We start from the raw sequence: 21,943 nt of genomic DNA on the forward strand, positions 1-21,943 counted from the left end.
AGCAGATTGGTAGCAGATTGCTATCAGATTGGTAGCAGATTGATATCAGATTGGTAGCAGATAGCTAGCAGATTGGTAGCAGATTGGTAGCAGATTGCTATCAGATTGGTAGCAGATTCGTAGCAGATTGCTATCAGATTGGTAGCAGATTGCTATCAGATTGGTAGCAGATTGGTAGCACATTGGTAGCAGATTGCTATCAAATTGGCAGCAGATTGCTATCAGATTGGTAGCAGATTGCTATCAGATTGGTAGCAGATTGCTATCAGATTGGCAGCAGATTGGTATCAGATTGGCAGCTGATTGTTAACAAATACAATCGTATTTCGGGAAGCGGCCCTCGAATTAATTCACAGTGCTTAATGAGTTTATTTACATTCACTCGCTCCTAAAAAGCTGTAACTTGTGTGTTTAAGGGAAACAAAAATTTCTCGTTCTGTATACTTCATTTATGTTTACACCCAACGTTGTAATAAAAAAGAGTTCGACTTGCCTGGTTTCATATGGTGTAAGTGTCGAGGCATGGTTTTTCTTTGCGTCTCCTCGGTTGGACTGGTTGGAACAACCACGACGACGCGACTGCGTCGACAACGGGCCGAACCGTGTTGCCAGATTAATTTCGAGCGGACTTCAAAGCGTTTCTGAGACTGCATTGTGCATCCCCCGCCCACGTTCCTCCTCGTGTTCCCCATGCAACTCGACTCCCCTCCGCTTTTTACCTTTGTCTGCCGCCGTGCCTCTCCTCTCTCTATTCTGTTTCGCTGTCCGTTTTTTCCCTCGCCATTCGTTCGTTCGTTCGTTGGTATCGTCGAGTGACGCTGCTCCGCACGCCCGGCAAAAGCGAATTAACAGCGGCAAAAGGAAAAGCGCGCCTCGATGACGCGTCCGCTGATACCCTCTAATGGAGTTTTTCGTCTGCTAATGAACGGACTTTGAAAGTTGACGCGCGAAATTCAAGACGAGTCACGGCGCACACCTCTGACGAGCGAGCTCGCACCGCGCCGGATGGGTTTCCTCCTTGAAAGCTCGTTTTTGCGATTCTGTTTTGCGTCCGTGATCTTGTAGGGCAACGCATCCGCCACTCGTTCCGTCTTCCACTTCTGCGCTTGTTTCAGAACGCCACGCCGTCGACGAGAAGCTGAACCAGTTTCGAATCGAGCGAATGTTTAGCCGTTCATATGATTTTTGTTATTTTCTTATTAATGGGAATAACGGGCCTCGGGAAATTCAACGAGGACCAGCTTCATTTTACAGTAAAGTCGCGTTTACTGTCCGAGATCCGGTACGCGATCATTGTCCAGTGCCTACCCACTCCACTGTCATATTCTGTCCTTTCCTACGTTTCAATTTTAAATTTATATAAATTACAATAAACTAAATCTTATGTAAATCTCAATAAATTTTTTTAATTTAAAATTCTCCTCAATTTTAAATATATAAAAATTACTATATATTACTAGACTTACAGAATAAATAAAACGTAACAATTTTAAGGTTAGCTTAGTTCTTCGCGGAAAAAACGTCGATAAAATCGGTTTTTATTTTTTTTTAACAACGGCGCACCGAACCAAAAAATTTGAAAAAATTCATGAACAATACCTATAACAGTATATCGCTAATGTAAAAATATAAATGTTGTCGTTCTAGAACTTCCATGTGAAAACTGCATTTTTTCGATTTTTCGAGGTTTTTGATTTTTCGCAATCAGGATATTTTCACTTTAAAAATCTGAAACCAATTGCAAAGTGTGTATTTGGGTTCTTGACATGTGTCAGATTTTTCGCAGAATTTCTAAACGTCATTAACTAGGGAAAATAGGCCAAAAACTGATTTTTTCGATTTTACCCCATAACTACCCTCCCGATCGAGATACAGGGTTGAAATTTTGCACAGTATGTTTTTTTCTTGGTGTCATCGTCGATAAAATTCGTTTCAAGGACTGTTTTGACTATCTTATCCGGCTGTACTAATTTATATTTTAATTTGAATTGCCCCTTCAGTTCTAAACTTTATATAAATCGCAATAAATTTAATTTAAAATTCCCCTTCATTTTACATAAATTCAATGAAATTTACTAACTTATATTTTAATTTAAAATTGATTTTAATTGCTGAAACAGAAGCTTTTGAAATGTGATAATTGGACTGCGGATTTTATGCGTTTATGACAAAAATGAGATGTAATTTAAAGCAATGAGAGCTTTAGGAGAATTTAATAATCACGGGCATTGAAACATTGTCACTGTTACGCCGCATTATGGGCCAAACCGACGAAATCTGTGTCAAAATCAAAGAACTTTCGATGGAAATGAGATAGAGCGATGAAATTTTTTTCAAATGAAAGCTGAAACTTTGCAGAATATGGGATAATTATGGAGATTGTGGTACGAACGTTTTTTAACCTTGAAAGAATTCGTTAAACTTGCACAATTTCAAGAAAATTGTGGTTTTTCCAATACCACGCGCGGAAAAATTTTTTTTTTAACATGCGACGCATCATTTCCCGTAGATTTCTTCACGCTGATTTTAAGTAAACGTTCAAATACTTCATTATGATTATTTTTAATGTGTTTTATATATGAGAATACAATATTCCTTCCAACTAGTGGGTTACCAAATCATTTCAACGAAAAAATGATTTCATAAGTTGTGTTCACAAAAATCGATTTCTCGCGAAATCCTGAGGTTGTAGACAAATTTTCAAACCAGATTTGAAATCAGCGTGAAAAAATCTACGGGAAATGATGTGTCGCACGTTAAAAAAAAATTTTCCGTGCGTGGTATTGGAAAAACCGCAATTTTCTTGAAATTGTGCAAGTTTAACGAATTCTTTCAAGGTTAAAAAACGTTCGTACCACAATCTCCATAATTATCCCGTATTTTGCAAAGTTTCAGCTTTCATTTAAAAAAAATTTCATCGCTCTATCTCATCTCTATCGAAAGTTCTTTGATTTTTACACAGATTTCGTCGGTTTGGCCCATAGTGACGCCGTTTAGTTGACACTTGATGACAGTTGTTTATCGCGAGCGATTCCATGTTCGTCTAATGGGTTTCAAACGGGAAATTAATTCGTCCGATCGGATAGAATTAACTGAAGGAAATTACAATTATGCGCGCGAGTATCTCTCTGCGTTTCGCCGGTTTCAGTTAACCACCGAGTCATTTGTAACGCGCATCCGTATGTTGCGAGGTTCAAGTGATGTCCAATATGTTCACCGCGGAGCTCTGCAACACATGATTCCGAAAAGCAAATTAATCATCAAATTAATGGCTATCAGATTGTAACATATTGCCATTAATATCGATCAAATGTGCGCGCCTGACAATCGCGCGACTGTCAGCGATAATGTATTTGCGTTTGTCGATCATCCTGCGGAAAACGTACAATCATACAGATAGTAAATATGTATTTTGGCGTGGGTGCGCTGCACGACGTGTGAAATACTTCGCGAGAGAGCTATCTACGCCTTTGCAAACACAATTCCATTAAAAATGCAGGGACGTTCCAGATATTTCGAAAATTGTTGATATTTGCGATCAGAAATCCATTAAAAATGCAAGGACGTTCCTGATATTTCGAAAATTGTTGATATTTCACGAAAAGAAATACTTTTTTAGTCCAGTCAACGAATGCTCATAAGGAGGGTGTAGAGGGAAATGGAAGGAGCACAATTTTTAACTTTGGGACTTTGTTTGGACTAGTAAGGAGGTAAACATACTAAAAGTCACCTTTTTCGGTTTTCCGCTTATATCTCGGAAACTATGCGTCCTAGCAATAAGACCATTCCATACAAAATTAAAGCTGACAAATCGAGCCACTAGATTGATTCGATCCAGTTTTTCGCTATCTCGCATAGTTTCCGAGATATCCGCGCTCAAAGTTTACTAATTGTGCTGAACAGTTAGCTCTAGTCAAATAACAAAAATAGTGAACTTTGAGCGCGGATATCTCGGAAACTGTGCGAGATAGGGATGAGACCATTCCATACAAAATTAAAGCTGACAAAACGAGCTACAAGATTGATTCGATTCAGTTTTTCGCTATCTCGCATAGTTTCCGAGGTATCCGCGCTCAAAGTTCACTATTTTTATTATTTGACTAGCTGACTCAGAAATGCAGGAGAACGATGATTAAGAATTTTTCGGTTTCACGTTACAAATCTTATGTTGTCCCCTTAGATTAAGTACATATCGACCCTGACCATAAAGTGAGCGGGTCATCTGAATGACGCATCAGTACTCACTGTTGCAGACGGTGGTGGAGGTGTGCCAGAAGAAGAGGCAGTGCAAGTTCAACACCAGTCCAAAGACCTTTCAGGGAGACCCGTGTCCCGGCCTCCCAAAGTACATCGAGGTCGCTTACCAATGCCGTCCTTGTAAGTAATTGCACTTTTTCCTACTACTAATTATTATGGTAACTAGTAACTAGACTACTAACACAAGTAATCCCTTATTTTATTTGGGACTCTCTTTTAAAAATCCTTAAAAATATTTTAAGAATTATTTTAAGGATTATTTTAAGGAATATTTAAAATATATTGGTTTTGCAGTGCAAATTCACCCTTCTGCAAGTCAAATTCAACCTTGTGCAATTCAACCTTTTTGTAAATCAATTTTATATTTTTGTAAACCAACTTTACCTTTTCGTAAATCAATTTTACCTTTTCGTAAATCAATTTCACCCACCAAGAATATTGAAAATTAACTAGTTATTTATTTCGATTAAATTACATATTTATAAGACTCAATGCTCAATACGCTTCAATAAATAAATACATATGTACTTCCATTTTTAAAATTGATTAATCAGAAAATGGCTACAATGAATATACATCTACTTCTGATAAACGATCGCCAGATAAATAAGCACTTTTTTGTGTGCATCATCAATCGTGCATGTCCCCGTGATATTCTTTATGTCACTTTTCTTTCTACTATTACGAAGAGATTGAACTTTTAAGGTAACATTATTGTAACTGCCAATAGTAACGGCAAAACGTCGCAGTAAAAATGACCGCAGTGTCTTTTGAGTGTCCTCTGCGTCTGGATATAGCTGGAGGTCCTTTCTCGCAACGAAGTCCTCGTTTTTCCTCTCGTAGCACTTATCGATACCTTTTTGCGAGGTCGATGAACATTAGCCTAGTTCGAGGTCCCAGCGGAAACCACGTAGATATCGATGTTGTTTCGAGACGGTTCTTCGCTCGCGTTACAGTGAATAACGGAGAAACTTGAGATACTCTTGTGGACGCGTTTCTGTTGATGAGCATTATTTCGAGCAACCCTTATTTATTCACAAAATTCTCGCAATAATAGACAATATGATTTATTGATTATATGTAATATATATAATTTAATTATATAATAGCAGTAATACCGATACATTTGTTCGAACCAACGTTTGCTTCGAATCTGAATAAAAATGAACTAAAGGTAATTTGTAAAATGTGACATGTGCTGCATTGTCGTTCAGAATGTTTTTCATTATTTTTAAAAACATAATGTGGAGAAGAAGGGTTTACTTTCCATAACCAGTGACCATAAACAGTGTGATTTTTATATACCTACAATCTAGCAGCACCAACATTCGTATTATTTGTTCGAATTAGTGTTTTTTGCTTCAATTTCAAATTCAACTACAATTTTCCAATTTTAACTTCAATTTCGACGTTAATTTTTCCATTTCATCTTGAATTTTTTAGTTTCAACGTGAATTTCAACGTCAATTTTTCCATTTCATCTTGAATTTTTCAATTTCAACGTCAATTTTTCCATTTTAACCTCAATTTCTCAATTTCAATGTCAATTTTTCAAGTACAACTTGAATTTTTCAATTTTAACTTCAACTTCAACGTCAATTTTTCCATTTCATCTTGAATTTTTCTTTTTCAACGTCAATTTTTCCATTTTAACCTCAACTTTTCAATTTCAATGTCAATTTTTCAAGTACAACTTGAATTTTTCAATTTTAACTTCAACTTCAACGTCAATTTTTCCATTTCATCTTGAATTTTTCAATTTCAACGTCAATTTTTCCATTTTAACCTCAACTTTTCAATTTCAATGTCAATTTTTCAAGTACAACTTGAATTTTTCAATTTTAACTTGAACTTCGACATCAATTTTTCCATTTTATCTTGAATTTTTCAATTTCGACTGCAATTTCAACGTCAATTTTACCATTTTAACATCAATTTTTGCATTTTATCTTGAATTTTTCAATTTCGACTTCAATTTCGACGTCAATTTTATCATTTTAACCTCATTTTTTCAATTTCAATGTTAATTTTTCAATTTCAACTTCAATTGTTCAACTTCAACCTCAATTTTTCAATTTTAACTTTAATTTCGACGTCAATTTTTCCATTTCATCTTGAATTTTTTACTGTGAACTTCAATTTCAACGTCAGTTTTCCCATTTTATCTTGAATTTTTCAATTTCAACTTCAATTTTATCATTTTAACCTCAATTTTTCTATGTCAACTTCAATTGTTCAACTTTAACCTCAATTTAGTATAATAGTAGAACAGTGGTAATAATAATAGAACAGTAATACAATAATACTAGAGTAATATTAGAACAATACTAGAACTGATATTTAAAAAATTATTTGTAATCGAATTAATGGCTGCTCTTTACTTTACCGGGCTCAAAATTTGTGACTTTCTCCTACGAATTATGATATATTTGGTAAGAATGCCGTGTGAGAATAGGCGTCTACGTTCTAGTCTGACCACTCAGGTGTTCTTTGCGTCCCTCTAACCCCGTTCCCGTCCCGCTAGTTTACACTCCTTCACTGGACAGTAGTTTAATACTCGCGTGATCATGAAGAGAGACGCGGCAAACGATATAATGCCAGGGTCCAACTCACCGCGTAACACAGAAAATTGTCCGTTTATTGCACGGCTAGTAAAATATGTGTACGCGAACACCGTGCCGCCATACGGAGACTCGCGCTTACACAATACTGCTACGACAACCTGTTGCAGTAACAATCCTGAAGTAATTTTTGCTGGAGGCTCCAGTAATTCTTTTTCCGTTCCGCGTTTTATAGCGGAATAATAAACTTCTTTGCGCTATAATAAACTTCTTTCTCGTCAGTTCTACTTGCCCAAAAAGTTTCGTTGTTGGGGTCCATTCGCGAACGGCAAACTATCGCGTTTTATACAAACTAGGGTGTAACCAACCGAGCATTTAAAAAAAATTAAAAATTAAATTGAAAATTAAACATTTTGCAATTTTATGGATATGAAATTGGTATAATAGCTCATTATTAATATTGCTAGATTAGACACCGACATATTTCATAATTAGACCGCGGATCTTCATGCAAAATGAAAATGTACTAAGACGTTACGTTTAAATTGAAATATCTCCTGAACTACTATCTTTTCGACCTACATGGGTTAGTACATTTTTGTAGCGAATGTCCAGCTGAATCAATTGATCTATTTAAAAATACCTCATTCCATGTAAAAAAAATGAAGGTGACCTTCGTATCTGTAAGAAAAATTACATAAAAACAAAACATTTTAGCGTATCGTACGAGCCCCATTTTACCATTCAACTTTGTCCTTCGAACATTTGACGTATCTTTGAAAACAACGAAGATAATTTAATTTTCGAAGATCAAGGTCATTTCAAGGTCATGCTATAATACATATCTGAATGTATCTTTCTGCCAGTTACACGATGCAATTAAACAAAAACATATGTGGTTGTGTATCAAAAAACATGGATGACCTTGATAACTCCGAAAGAAATGACCTTCGGAGAAAAATATTCGTGCCAGATATTTGGTCCGTCGACACCATGCACGTTACGTGACGAATATCTTTTGCATCACCCTTTTGGGACCACCCTGTATAATACTTATAAATATGTGTATAGAACTTCTGAATTCGAGTTCAAAAATATATACGAGGCGGTACTAATATAAACGAAATGGTGTAATGAAAGTTTCATGCGTTCGCCATGTTGTATTATTTCCGGTGGGAGGAATGCTACTTTCCCGGGGTATTCGTTCTTCTTTTTCGCAAATCCGTTACGAGGTCCGTAAATGTGGAGGATATTAACTTCTCACGGGCAAAAACGGTGATATAGAAGTCGCCGAGTCTGCAAAAATTATTTTCATAGTGGCCGCCTCTATTTTCCCGTCGTACCGTACGATTATTTCGTCCTTTATTGCCGGTCGTAAAGGGCAACTCCTTTTCGTGATCAGCGGCGAAAAATGAACTCTCTCTTTCGAGAGAGCATGAGAATGTGGAAAGAAATCCAACCAACCAGCGTAAAAAGTAAAACTTCCTTACTGTTATTTACGTTATTTCCGCGGAGAAAAAATAACCACCAGATCCTTCTCGTGAATCTTCTCGCGTAGGTATTTCAGTCCCGACGAAATAGAAATTCGTTACCGAATTGTGTAGCAATTTTTTGAAATACAAGAATAAATTGACTGATATAAGTCGCCATTTTAAAAATTGAAATTGAATTGAAATTGTTCCCTTATCTTGGTTTATGTACAACGACTCCCGCTGATATTCTATCAATAATAATTTTAATAATTTTCAATTTTAATATATTAATTCGGGTAATCTTGACTTTACCGGACTCAAAATTAGTAGCTTTCTCCTACGAATTATGACGTGTTTGGTGTGTAATTCAGTAGATTTGTACCTGGCGAAGATGCAGATCGAAGTTTCGATCGTCTAGGGTCAATGGTTCAGGAGTTATGGTTGCTTAAAGTTGAGCATTTTACAGTGTTTTTGACAGGTAAGGGTGCCGCCATATTGGTTTGTAGTGACGGTGGCACGCCGCTGACTGAGTTGGTTAGGATTAGGTCGCGGGGGGTGGCAAGGTAAGCTGCTCGCAGTCGTCACAACAAACCAATATGGCGGCGCCCTTACCTGTCAAAAATACTGAAAAATGCTCAACTTTAAGCAACCATAACTTCTGAACCATTGATCCTACAGGATCGAAAATTCGATTCCTAGGCTCTCCTTGTTCAAATCTACTGGATTACATACCGAACACATCATAATTTGTAGAAGAAAGACACAAATTTTGAGTCCGGTAAAGCAAAGAGTAGGTAAATGAAAATAAACGAATTTTTTTTGTATTCTGAGTATTTGTTTTGAACAGTTTAGCGGTTAATGCGATATGTAAATCGCGTATAAAATGTTTTTATAATATAATATAAAATTATATTCTTTATAATTATATTATTTATAATATAAAAACATTTTTATAATATAAGAACATTTCCTCGCGCGTGTCTAGTAGATTGATATTTCGTCGCGCTAGCTGTGCTAAATGAATTAAATGATAAATATGCGGTCATTTGGCATGCTGATTTAAATCTTCGTAAGCGTAACATCGTTCGGATTAACATAAATTAACGCGGGTATGAATTAACGCGTTCGCGAACCGAACGGATTTCATTTGATTTGAATATCGACAACTACTTAATGGAAATGATAAACCCGCTACATGCTTGCACTGACCGAATGTCAATTTAACAATCACTAACTTATTCACGTTACGACTCGTGTTGATTGCACAATGAATATATTTTCTAGTCTGCACAATATTACTTACTACAGACCGTGTCCCATGTAGTAACGTAGCCACACAAATAGTAAATATCTGGAACAAAATTAGTTAGTTTTTAGTCAGCAGTTTCATACAAAATGAAATAAAAAACAAAGAAATTTGTTCATGAAAGATGAAGGTCACCTTCACTTTTTAAAATGGCACTACATATTTTTTAAGCACTACATAATATCATTGCTTGTGTTAAAACGGGTTCAATGGTACAATCAAAGTTTTTAGTCAGTTACAAAATGCAATAGAAAACGAAGATATTTGTTCATGGAAGATGAAGGTCACCTTCACTTTTTAAAATGGCACTACATATTTTTTAAGCACTACATAATATCATTGCTTGTATTAAAACGGGTTCAATGGTACAATCCAAGTTTTTAGTCAGCTACAAAATGCAATAGAAAACAAAGAAATTTGTTCATGAAAGATGAAGGTCACCTTCACTTTTTAAAATGGCACTACATATTTTTTAAGCACTACATAATATCATTGCTTGTGTTAAAACGGGTTCAATGGTACAATCAAAGTTTTTAGTCAGTTACAAAATGCAATAGAAAACCAAGAAATTTGTTTATGAAAGATGAAGGTCACCTTCACTTTTTAAAATGGCACTACATATTTTTTAAGCACTACATAATATCATTGCTTGTGTTAAAACGGGTTCAGTGGTACAATCAAAGTTTTTAGTCAGTTACAAAATGCAATAGAAAACAAAGAAATTTGGTCATGAAAGATGAAGGTCATCTTCACTTTTTAAAATGGCACTACATATTTTTTAAGCACTACATAATATCGTTGCTTGTGTTAAAACGGGTTCAATGGTACAATCAAAGTTTTTAGTCAGCTACAAAATGCAATAGGAAACCAAGAAATTTGGTCATGGAAGATGAAGGTCACCTTCACTTTTTAAAATGGCCCTACATATTTTTTAAGTAGTACATAATATCATTGCTTGTGTTAAAACGAGTTTCGCTAATTATTTAACGGCAAAATTGATTACCACAGAGCTTAAGACTCTATTTAACCTCACTTTATTTAAATTGACATTAAATTGAATTTATTTAAATATGTACAGCCTAATTGTTTATTACTGGTGTAGTCTTAACGGCAAAATTGATTACCACAGAGTACAGAGCTTGAGATACCATTTAACCTCACTTTGTTTAAATTGACATTAAATTGAATTTATTTAAATACGCGCAGTGTCTAATTGTTTATTACTGGTATAGTCTTAACGGCGAAACAATTGAGCCATTTCAAAGGGCATTCAATTGCGACACCTGCATTAATCAAACAGTGCTAAGGCTGTGCACTTGTGGATATTACATTGCCTGAGATATCAGATTGCGCTTCGCTATTAATTATGCCATAATAATGTTCGTAATGAATAGACTCCGGATGCTTGTGCAGGTCTCCATTTTCGTTGACCATCCTATAAGACGTATAATTAGTGAACGATTTACTTCGTTTCACTTGCTATTAATTCAACACGTAATTCACTGTTTCATCTTAATATTTCCATTCATTCTGACGCGATTCAAACAGCTCAGTTAAAATGTGTGCATTTCTCCTATAAATTATGATGAAGTGTATTTGGTATGTAATTCAATAGATTTGTACCCGAAGAACCAACGATCGAAGTTTCGATCCTGTAGGATCAATGGTTCAGGAGTTGTGGTTCTTTAAAGTTGAGCATTTTTCAGTGTTTTTGACAGGTAAAGGCGCCGCCATATTGGCTTGTTGTGACGGTCGCACGCCGCTTACTGATTGGTTAGAATAGGTCGAGATAGGGGGGCAAGATAACCGGCTCGAGATCGTCACTACAAACCAATATGGCGGTACCCTTACCTGTCAAAAACCCTGAAAAATGCTCAACTTTAAGCAACCATAACTCCTGAACCATTGATCCTACAGGATCGAAACTTGGATTTCTAGGTTCTCCTCGTACAAATCTACTGGATTACATACCGAAAACATCATCATTAATAGCAGATGGTCACAAATTTTGAGTCCGGTAAAGTGAAGGTAAAATAATTTTCAAACATAAGATGTGTAAAATAGTCCCGTGCATTTTCAGTGTTTTTAAACCATGACTCTTTAGAACGAACGCAAAAATGCTGGAAAGACATAAACGGCATCGGTGATTTTTTGAAAAAATTCATTTCGCGATCTCGAAACTGCAGACTAATGGAAAAATATGACGGACTAACTTTAATATTAAACTGGGTTCCTAAAAATAGGTAGAAAGTAGTTCTACAAAAAAATTCAGAGCAGGACTTCACCACACGTAGACAGAACACAGCGGAACGATATCCGATTAATGGCGTGCCTGGGCAGAGTGCGATTAAATCGATCGCGATCTTCCAGTGGAAGCTGGATTGCGCGCGGACCGGTGACACATACGAACGAAAATCCGTGTTGCGTGCGCTGTAAGCGTGTAAATTGCTTTCGCCGGATTAATGTCAGCGCACTCGACACCCTGAATCGCCGTTTAATTAAATAAACGACGCTGAACAGAAGTGTTTTCGGCCGCCTCTCGTGCCAGCTGGACGGCGAATGATTGTCATTAACTTTAATCATGCGACAATTAGGTTAATCATTAACCGCTCGCGAGAGAAAAAAGAGCTTGTGTGCACGGGACTAGAGGGGCAGTTTAATTGCGCGAGACCGTGCGCCATTGTGTTGACGTAACAAACAATTGCGAGAACCAGTAGAAAAATTGAAACGCGACTCGCGAATTCTGCGCGAAAAAGTCGACTGGGTGCTACTTAATTATTGTACGTACTACCTAATTTGGAAATAGAATCCACTACATGATATAAAAAATGCCCAGGTTGAACTTCACTTTCCGGGACCAAAAGTTTTCCACTTTTTTTTATACGGTCCTGTAGATTTTGAGGAGGGAATTCCAAAAATGCAAGTTTCACAGCGCGGAGTTTACTCGTTCAAAAGTTATACGCGTGTGAAGTTGAGCGATTTCAAGCAGTTCTGATAGGTAAGGGCGCCGCCATATTGGTTTTTACTGGACTAATCCACTAGGTGGCACCACAAGCACGTAGAACAGCTACTCTACGGCAATTCGAACGCCCGATGATAGCTACATTCAGAAAACTCGGAATCGATTAAGCTGGTCTAAAGCGCTCGAAATCGCTCAGCTTTAAACACGCATAACTTTTGAACCAGTGAATTCCTAACATTGAAACTTGGATTTTTGACATTTGCTCGTCAAAATCTACAAGATCGCGTAAGAAAAATTCGTAAATTTTTGGTCCCACAAAAAAAAGAATTGCTAAAACCTGATATACATTATGCATTCTTTAATATTTTTGTTCTTTAATATACCTGATATACTTGATACACAATCTGTGATCCTGGTATACGTAGAATTCATCTAATTTTATATTCTTTTAAATTAGTTGTACAGGGTGGTTCGAATAATAATAATAATGGGGAAAATCGAGGTGGTAATTTCTGGCGAACCACCCTGCACGGAGGGAAATGAGAAAAAGAATGCGATAACAGTTGTGGAGGTTTGTATAATTCCACAATTTTTTGTGTCGAGGTATTCGACACTTTAATTTCCGCGGACAAACGGACGAATTTTCACATTTTCATGTTACAAGTTCCGTTACGTAGTGAACTCTCTAATAACTTCGGTCTTTTCTCTGTTAAAAGCCAGTCCTTCCGCGTACAAAGTGTTCCATCTGTCCCTGCATAAAATTCTACTCCTGCCAGGATTAAAATTTTCGACAAAAGCCAAAGCACCTCAGATAGTGCACAATACTCGTGTATTCGCGATTAAAGCGGAGAGCAAACTCGGGGCGAAGCTTTGCGATTCGGGAGAAAAATATTTATACAGCAACTAGAACTTCGGGAAATGTTGAATAAAACCTCGGTTTACCGGCGAGTATGCTTTCTCAAATTTTAATGGAAAAACATGTTTGACAGTTCTCAGTGTTTACAGGGTACCTTCGAAATTGTTTGAATGTCTAAGCGAATATTTTTTGACGTGCAAGGTTTTTAATTTCTAAAAATCGATACTCTGGCATTTTTCGCATTTGAATATTTACAGCTCCGTACACGCGTGCGCATTGTTCCAGACCTTTTTCCAAATAGCCACGATTATTGTTCCGAAACAGAGCAGCAAGTTATACGGAAAGTTCATTAAAACCTTGAACACAGGGTCCAGTACAAAACACGTCGTTTCGCGTGGAAGATTGGAATGCCCTGGCAAAAATGGAACACGCCCACTTTTTTATCAACATTTTTCCACCCAATTCCTCTTCGTCGCAGAAATTACGGAGCTCTGTGCGTTTATGAGGTACGAAGATTAGAAAAAATTGGACATTACATGCAATAATACCTGTGTATCAGATATTATTACCTTTCTCCTATGAATTATGATGTGTTTGGTATGTAATCCAGTAGACTTGTACCCGGAAAATCTGCAGATCGAAGTTTTGAACCTCTAGGATCAATGGTTCAGGAGTTATGGTTGCTTAAAGTTGAGCATATTTCAGTGTTTTTGACAGGTAAGGGCGCCACCATATTGGTGCTGGCATGTAGCGGTTCTGCTCGGTAAGCGGGTCGCGATCGTCACTAGAAAACCAATATGACGGACCCTTACCTGTCAAAAACACTGAAAAATGCTCAACTTTGAGCAACCGTAACTCCTGAACCATTGATCCTACAGGATCGAAACTTCGATTCCTAGGTTCTCCTCGTTCAAATCTACTGGATCACATACCAAATGCATCATAATTCGTAGAAAAAAGGCACAAATTTTGAGTCCGGTAAAGTAAAGAGCAGCCGATATTTTATGCGGCGCTTTCGACTACTGTAAAAGTCCATCCATGTACTCTCCAGAAATGAGAAAGCAGAGATCTACTTTCTTAATGCAAAGAAAATGATGCTTGTGTCTCCCGGTTGGTTCAACAGTTTCTCAAACACCCTGTGCGCGGTCGTTGTTTTACGGGGGGGGGGGGATGGTTTTCTCGCGGGTCATTCTCTGCCGCAACCGCGCGTCTTTTCAACTTCGAACACGGTAGCCCTTTTTACGTGATACAAACCGCCCTCGCCGACGCGCCTCGTAAGTCACCAAGTGCACTTATACTCGAGACAAAGTGTTATGTCTTCCTTTATTGAGTTGCCGATTTACGGCAGCTTCTCGTTCACGGCATTTCGAAAGTTCTCGGACGGCCACGGCAACGCCCCAGAACGGTTTAAAGAAAAATTACCGGGGTCAAAACGACTTTCGTATTCCCTCGGAGAGACTGTTCGAAGGTATTGAGACGTTCAGGGGTCGAACACGCGCGGGACGACATCGCGACCAAGTTTGACAGACTCGTTAATTTCTGTTTACCAAGACGCCAAATTGCAATTGGAGCGGTTGAGCAAACAGAAATTACAGGAATTGATCGGATTCCGAAGGAAACTTCGTAATTACTAAGGAAATTTCAGACTCGATAAGATAATTTGATACCTCGTTTGCTTAATTAACCCCTTGCACGCGGAAATTATATATTTAATATTTATAATTGTAATGTGTAATAATAAAGACATATTTACTTCCTAAGAAAAGTCCATAGAAAAGTTCAAAAGAGAAGTTCATAGTAAAAGTTCATAATAAAAGTTCATAGGAGAGGTTTATTGTCAAACTTCATAAGGAAAAAGCTAATAATAAAGGTTCATAGTAAAAGCTCATAATAAAAGTTCATACGAGAAGTTTATTGTCAAACTTCATAAGGAAAGTCTATGGAAAAAGTTATAGAGAAGTTCATAGTAAAGGTTCTTAGTAAAAACTCATAATAAAGGTTCATAGTAAAAGCTCATAATAAAGGTTCATAACAAAAGTTCATAGAAAAGTTCGTAGGCAAACTTCATTAGAAAAGTCTATAGAAACGGTCATAGAGCAGTTCAGAAGAGAAGTTCATAGTAAAGGTTCTTAGTAAAAACTCATAATAAAGGTTCATAGTAAAAGCTCATAATAAAGTTTCATAACAAAAGTTCATAGAAAAGTTCATAGTCAAACTTCATTAGAAACGTCTGTAGAAAAGGTCATAGAGAAGTTCAGAAGAGAAGTTCATAGTAAAAGCTCATAAAAAAGGTTCATAGTAAAAGCTCATAATAAAGGTTCATAACAAAAGTTCATAGAAAACTTCATAGAAGAAGTTTATTGTCAAACTTCATAAGGGAAGTCTATAGAAATGGTCATAGAGAAGATCAGAAGGGACATTCATAGTAAAGGTTCATAGTAAAAGTTCATAGTAAAGGTTCATAATAAAGGTTCATAGTAAAGGTTCGTAGTAATAGTTCATAATAAAAGTTCATAGAAAAGATCACAGCAGAAGTTCATTGTCAAACTTCATGAGCAAAGTCCACAGAAAAGTTCATAGAAAAGATCGCAGTTCACAGTTCAAATTAAAATGCAAAGTGAATACCGTCCTAAAAAGAAGCTTCGTAACGTTCTACGATGGAGTATGCTATAGAAGAAGCGATTGCAGAAGGTCGATAGAAGGAATGTGATGGCAGGAAATGCACAGGGTGTCGGTGTAGGTGTTCACAATGCTAAAGCGAACGGTCGAGCATGTAGCAACGAGGCTGATCAAAGCCGGGAGAGTGTCAATGGCTCGTGAAATTCCGCAGGAAGGCGGAACTGCCATCGGGAAGTTCCTTATCGAGCAATGCTTCGAGCGAGACGTCCAGTCTGAAGCTTTAATTGGCAAGAAGATCTCGGAAAAAAAGGCGCAGTGGAACGGGTATAAGAGGTAATTCTCTCGACGCCCAAGCACGCTCGACCACTCGAAGCGACAATGGACCCGGGCTCGGAGCTTTTCCAGCAGACGGCTGCCTCTTCGATTGACCCACTTTCGATGGAATCTTCAGTTTTCGCGTACGTTCCGCCTGCGAACGTCTATAACTGGCATTCCCTTGTCGGCAACCGGCGGAACACGAACGAAACACAGAGGGAATGATGATGGAATACGTGCGTGTACCCCTTTTTAGTTGATACGATTCCACGGGACGCCTTTTATAAGCCAGATTGCTTGTTATGAACTACTGTTTCCGACGCGTTCCGCAAAATAGCACAGCATCGTCTCGATAACTAGAGTATATCCATACGCTTTTTGCAGTTTACCTGGCTGTCGCGTCTCTGTTACTATACTTGCGCAAACGGGGCGGGTCTCCTCCTCACCGTTGAAACTTTGCGTTACCGATTGCTCGCATTGTTCCCCAGAACTGCATAGAATACACTCCGGGAACAAAAGCTGTCCACACGACAACTAATTGCGTATTTCAACAGCTTTAATAATAGCAGATTCATAATTTTCGTTGTGCGACGTCTCCTTACCATATTATCTACCGGCCATTATTTCGCAATTTTTAAAAACCCATCGCTTTTTGATAGATCCCTTCACAGCAACTGCTATTTCAATCGCGACGCAACTTACCCTCAATTACGTAGTCTAATCATTTTACTTGGGATTATATTGTGGGAAAGATTTTTATATATTATTATGTACTTGGTATGTAATCCAGTAGATTTGTACCCGGAGAACCTGTGATCGAAGTTTCGATCCTGTAGGATCAATGGTTCAGAAGTTATGGTTGCTTAAACTTGAACAGTCTGCAGTGGTTTTGACAGGCAAGGGACATCGCTGAATTTTAAACGCTCATAACTTCTGAACAAGTTGATTCCTAAGGTTAAAACTTTATTTTTTTTTTAAATGAACGCGAAATCTTATATGTTACAGCGTTCTCTAAATGCCCTGACAAAAACGGTGAACATCGCTGAATTTTAAACGCTCATAACTTTTAAACAAGTTGATTCCTAAGACTAAAACTTTATTTTTAAGAAATGAACGCGAAATCTTATATGTTACAGCGTTCTCTAAATGCCCTGACAAAAACGGTGAACATCGCCGAATTTTAAACGCTCATAACTTTTAAACAAGTTGATTCCTAAGACTAAAACTTTATTTTTAAGAAATGAACGCGAAATCTTATATGCTACAGCGTTCTCTAAATGCCCTGACAAACACGGTGAACATCGCTGAATTTTAAACGCTCATAACTTTTAAACAAGTTGATTCCTAAGACTAAAACTTTATTTTTAAGAAATGAACGCGAAATCTTATATGTTACAGCGTTCTCTAAATGCCCTGGCAAAAACGGTGAACATCGCTGAATTTTAAACGCTCATAACTTTTAAACAAGTTGATTCCTAAGACTAAAACTTTATTTTTAAGAAATGAACGCGAAATCTTATGTGTTACAGCGCTCACCCTGGCAAAAACGGCGAACATCGCTGAATTTTAAACGCTCGTAACTTCTGAACAAGCTGATCCCTACTTGATTAAAACTTGGATTTCCCGGCGTTCTCTCGCCAAAATCAGGATTGCATAAAAAAAAGTTAAAAATTTCTGGTAAAACTTGCCACTTTATGGTGCACTAAAAATTACCACGTTTGATCGATTATAACTCGTAAACTAATTGACCAATTTCAAGGAAATTTTCGGAGCGTATATAATTTGTACAAGTGAATCTAATTCGTCTAGCCTGACAGAAAAATGAAAAAAGTTATTCTGATTTAAAGTGTGTGTGTGTGTGTGACCAGTTTTGCTCCTAGCTGTAAATAAAATTCTCAGTCTACGAAATTCTTTTCGAGGAACCTTCATTATTTCAAATTATACCTCGAGTCCCATGTTAATTACAAAAACAATTATATACTTTAATTAGATTACCTTCATTCGAAATTTGAAATGACCGAGTTGCTACGGTAAACAATAATTACACAAAATTCGGCGAACTACATATCGAGGATCGTCAAACCCAGGAATAATAAGGAAGACAAATGGCTTGTATAATCTGGAGAAATAGAGCCACCATTCGGTGCGGATTTTCGATAAAGTGTGTGTAATTGAATCATAAATAAGATGGCTATCTCGGCTGCTCGAAATGCAAAACGTTTTCCCGCGTGTAGTGTTTGTCAAAACTCTGCATTCTGCATACTGATCGTTAGTTACGTATTCTGGGCACATCTTCTACTAGCCACTGTATCGAGATTATGATAAGAGTCCATAAATTTTCAATACAGATTATGTAGAATCTACGTCCTTTAGTTATGGTGTCAGAAATCTGTCACAGAGACGACATTTTCGAATATGAGAAACAAGAGGGCGATCGCGGCCTAGATTGATTTTTTGGGTAAACTTTACCGGACTCAAAATTTGTGCCTTTCTCGAGTAAATGATTATGTATTTGGTATGTAATCCTGTAGATTTGTACCCGGAGAACCTAGGAATCGAAATTTCGATCCTGTAGGATCAATGGTTCAGGAGTTATGGTTGCTGAAAGTTGAGAATTTATCAGTGTTTTTGATAGGTAAGAGCGCCGCCATTTGGTTTGTAGTGGCCGCAGCAAGGGCACACAGTAATATCGCTAGCATAGAGAAAATATCTCAGATATGTCAAAAACACTGAAAAATGCTCAACTTTGATCAACCATAACTCCGGAACCATTGGTCCTACAGGATTGAAACTTCGATTCCTAGATTCTGCTCGTTCAAATCTACTGGATTACATACCAAATGCACAATAATTTATAGGAGAAACGCACAAATTTTGAGTCCGGTAAAGTAAAGAGCAGCCTTTTATCTAAATAAAAATATCGAATCAGAACCCACTTGGAAAAAGCCCACTTTATTCGAATCTTTTTATTTATGTGGCCTCATTGTGTTTGAAATTATGCAGAACAGAATGAAAATTAGTCTCGTTAAGTTTAATAATTTAGTTATTGTATTTGAATTGGAATGTTTTCTCGAAAAAAAAGTGAAGTAACATTTTTCTAAACATTGTCCAAATATTTTTACTCGCCTGACAGCAAGCCATTATTCTTTTCCAAAACGTGAACGAGATTTGGCCGGGTTCCTATGGAAACGATTTACGAAGAATACCGTTTTCGTAAAGGTTTCGCGGGCTATGTATACATTCACGTTTGTGCATTTCGTTTCCCGGAACACGAGACGACACGAAGCAGCCGAACATTTAAAGTGCCTCGTTTAAAAGAAAAATGAATCAGTCGGCATCGCGAAACATGTTTGGCTTATCGCATGACGGCGCAATAAGTGGCACGTGCGTTGTCGAATGAATTTGCGGCCGACACGTGAGGTGTCGGCTGGCTTTGACACAACGTGACACGTATAATATGTAATCGTCGCGTTGATGCATTGCGCTCTGGATTACTGTGGCACCCTGCTTCTCCTCCTCCTCCTCCTCCTTTATTCCTCCCTCGACTCTAATATCGTTCTGTGCACTGCAAAATTCTTCAAAAATACTTATCTCATCTAAAAGAATCCCCAAATTCCTGTGCCTCTTGTATCTTTACCAACGTCGACGTATTCAATCTTATCAAAAGGAGGAAAAACCGAAAAGACAGCAGAAAATCCCTGTCCCCTTTTCTTCGTTTGAAGTACGCCATATTCTATCCTGTCCCAATGAGATATCTTTGCGCGGCCGACCACTCGATGATGCGTCCGACTGGGTTTATGGAACCCCCAAACATCGCCGGAGAATACCATTTTACCATTTTCGATCGATTATAACTTGTGAACCAATTGGCCAATTTCAACGAAATTTTCGGAGCGTATATAATTTATACAAATATAACCAAACACATCTTTCAAATTTTCGTTATCGGCCCAACTAAAAAAATCGTAAACTAAAATAGTCGTAAAAATCAATTTTTCACAATTCCGACCAAACGCATTTTTTTTCAACATATTTTTTACACACCATTTACTAAACTAATTCGTCTAGCCTTGCAGAGAAATTGAAGTCGTTTGGTCCATTCATAAAAACGTTATTCTGATTTAGAGTGTGTGTGATCAGTTTTGCTCCAAACTGTATATTTTGATTGGTTTGTTTTGTCGCGGCTTTGTTGCCCGCAAAGAATGCGAGCGCGTGAAATCTGCAATCCAATGAACTCGCTGGTGTGGTAGGTATTCGAAGCTGCGCATTTACGAAACACAATGCACGATAAATTTAATCCGGAGGTAGAATGACGTCCTGGAAAGTCCCTGATACCGTTCGGAACCTGTATTTCGTGGCGGAATTTAGTTGAACGTGTAACTCGTGCGTCGACCTCGCGCAAGAACAGGTGAAAATTCGAGGAATGCCGCGGCCATCGCTGCGGCAAGAATCGCGATGCGAAGACACGACGTCCGCGATTGCAAAAACGTATTATCGGCATCTGGAAGGGACGCACGATTCAGTTAGGTTCGTTGAAACTCCTGGGCACCGTGAGCTGTAACGAGACCACGTAGGTTTTACTCCGAGGAAGACATTCGCGCGAATACGTGCTCGAGTTTGTTTTTGATTTCATGTACACCATGAAATCGTTGGCCAGAATCAACTCCATTTACTCCTTTTACTCAATTCCCTGTGTACATGCTTTTGTCGTATTTTGAAAATGTGCACGTACTACAAATGCATTTCAGAGAAAAAAGTTTCAAACAAAAAATGAAGCTCATGAAAAGCTCTACAAAGAAGCTTATATACATTTTTTACGTAAACCTATTATTTTGGCTGTTATGACCCAAAATAACTGGGCAGGGGTCAATTTATTTTTGAAATTTGTATAGTTGTTTTATTTACTTCCGTAAATAATGGGAATTTTGAAGAATACTTCAGATGAAAGTTGTAGACCTCATCAAAATACACATTTTATGTCGTATTGATTTTTGGCATAAAGACAATAGTTTTTGAGAAAAACGCTATTAAAGCCTCGTTTGCCCCCAGCCCCCTTCAAAGGTTTGACAGTTCTTACTAAATATTTTCGAAAATATTGTTTTTAGAGAAAAAAGTTTCAAACAAAAAACGAAGCTCATAAAAAGCTCTACAAAAAAGGTTATATACATTTCTTACGTAAACCTATTATTTTAGCTGTTATTACCAAACATAACTCAGCGGGGGTCTCTGTCATTTTTTAAAATGTATATAGTATTTTCCATTTAATTCCGTAAATAATAGGAATTTTGAAAAATACTTCGGATAAAAGTTGTAGAGCTCGTCAAAATACACATTTTATGTTGTATTAATTTTTGTCATAAAGATAATACTTTCTGAGAAAAAAAATGATAGGTAATTATTCACTTATACGGAGCCACCCTCGATTTAAATAATCGCATGATTTCTCACAAACCACTGGCTTTATGACAAAAATCAATACCACATGAAATGTGTATTTCGATGAGAGCTACAACTTTTGTTTGAAGTATTTTTCACAATTACCATTATTTACGGAAATAAATGGAAAAAACTATGATTTCTATGGTTTTTAATGGC

The 21,943-nt window shown here is 37.3% G+C and overlaps 1 protein-coding gene across 4 annotated transcripts in view; it reads left to right on the forward strand.

The window, feature by feature from the left end:
* LOC143217609 (uncharacterized) overlaps window positions 1-21,943 on the forward strand; it is a 380,663-nt gene that overhangs the window by 256,225 nt on the left and 102,495 nt on the right. For 3 of the 4 annotated variants that reach the window (XM_076442080.1, XM_076442083.1, XM_076442081.1), the window contains exon 3: window positions 4,239-4,377. In XM_076442080.1, coding sequence (XP_076298195.1) covers window positions 4,239-4,377 — 139 coding nt within the window. The remainder of the gene's footprint in view (window positions 1-4,238; window positions 4,378-21,943) is intronic. The other variant, XM_076442082.1, reaches the window with a different exon arrangement.

The sequence above is a fragment of the Lasioglossum baleicum genome, chromosome 17 (genome assembly GCF_051020765.1).
Source record: "Lasioglossum baleicum chromosome 17, iyLasBale1, whole genome shotgun sequence".
Classification (NCBI taxonomy): Eukaryota; Metazoa; Arthropoda; class Insecta; order Hymenoptera; family Halictidae; genus Lasioglossum; species Lasioglossum baleicum.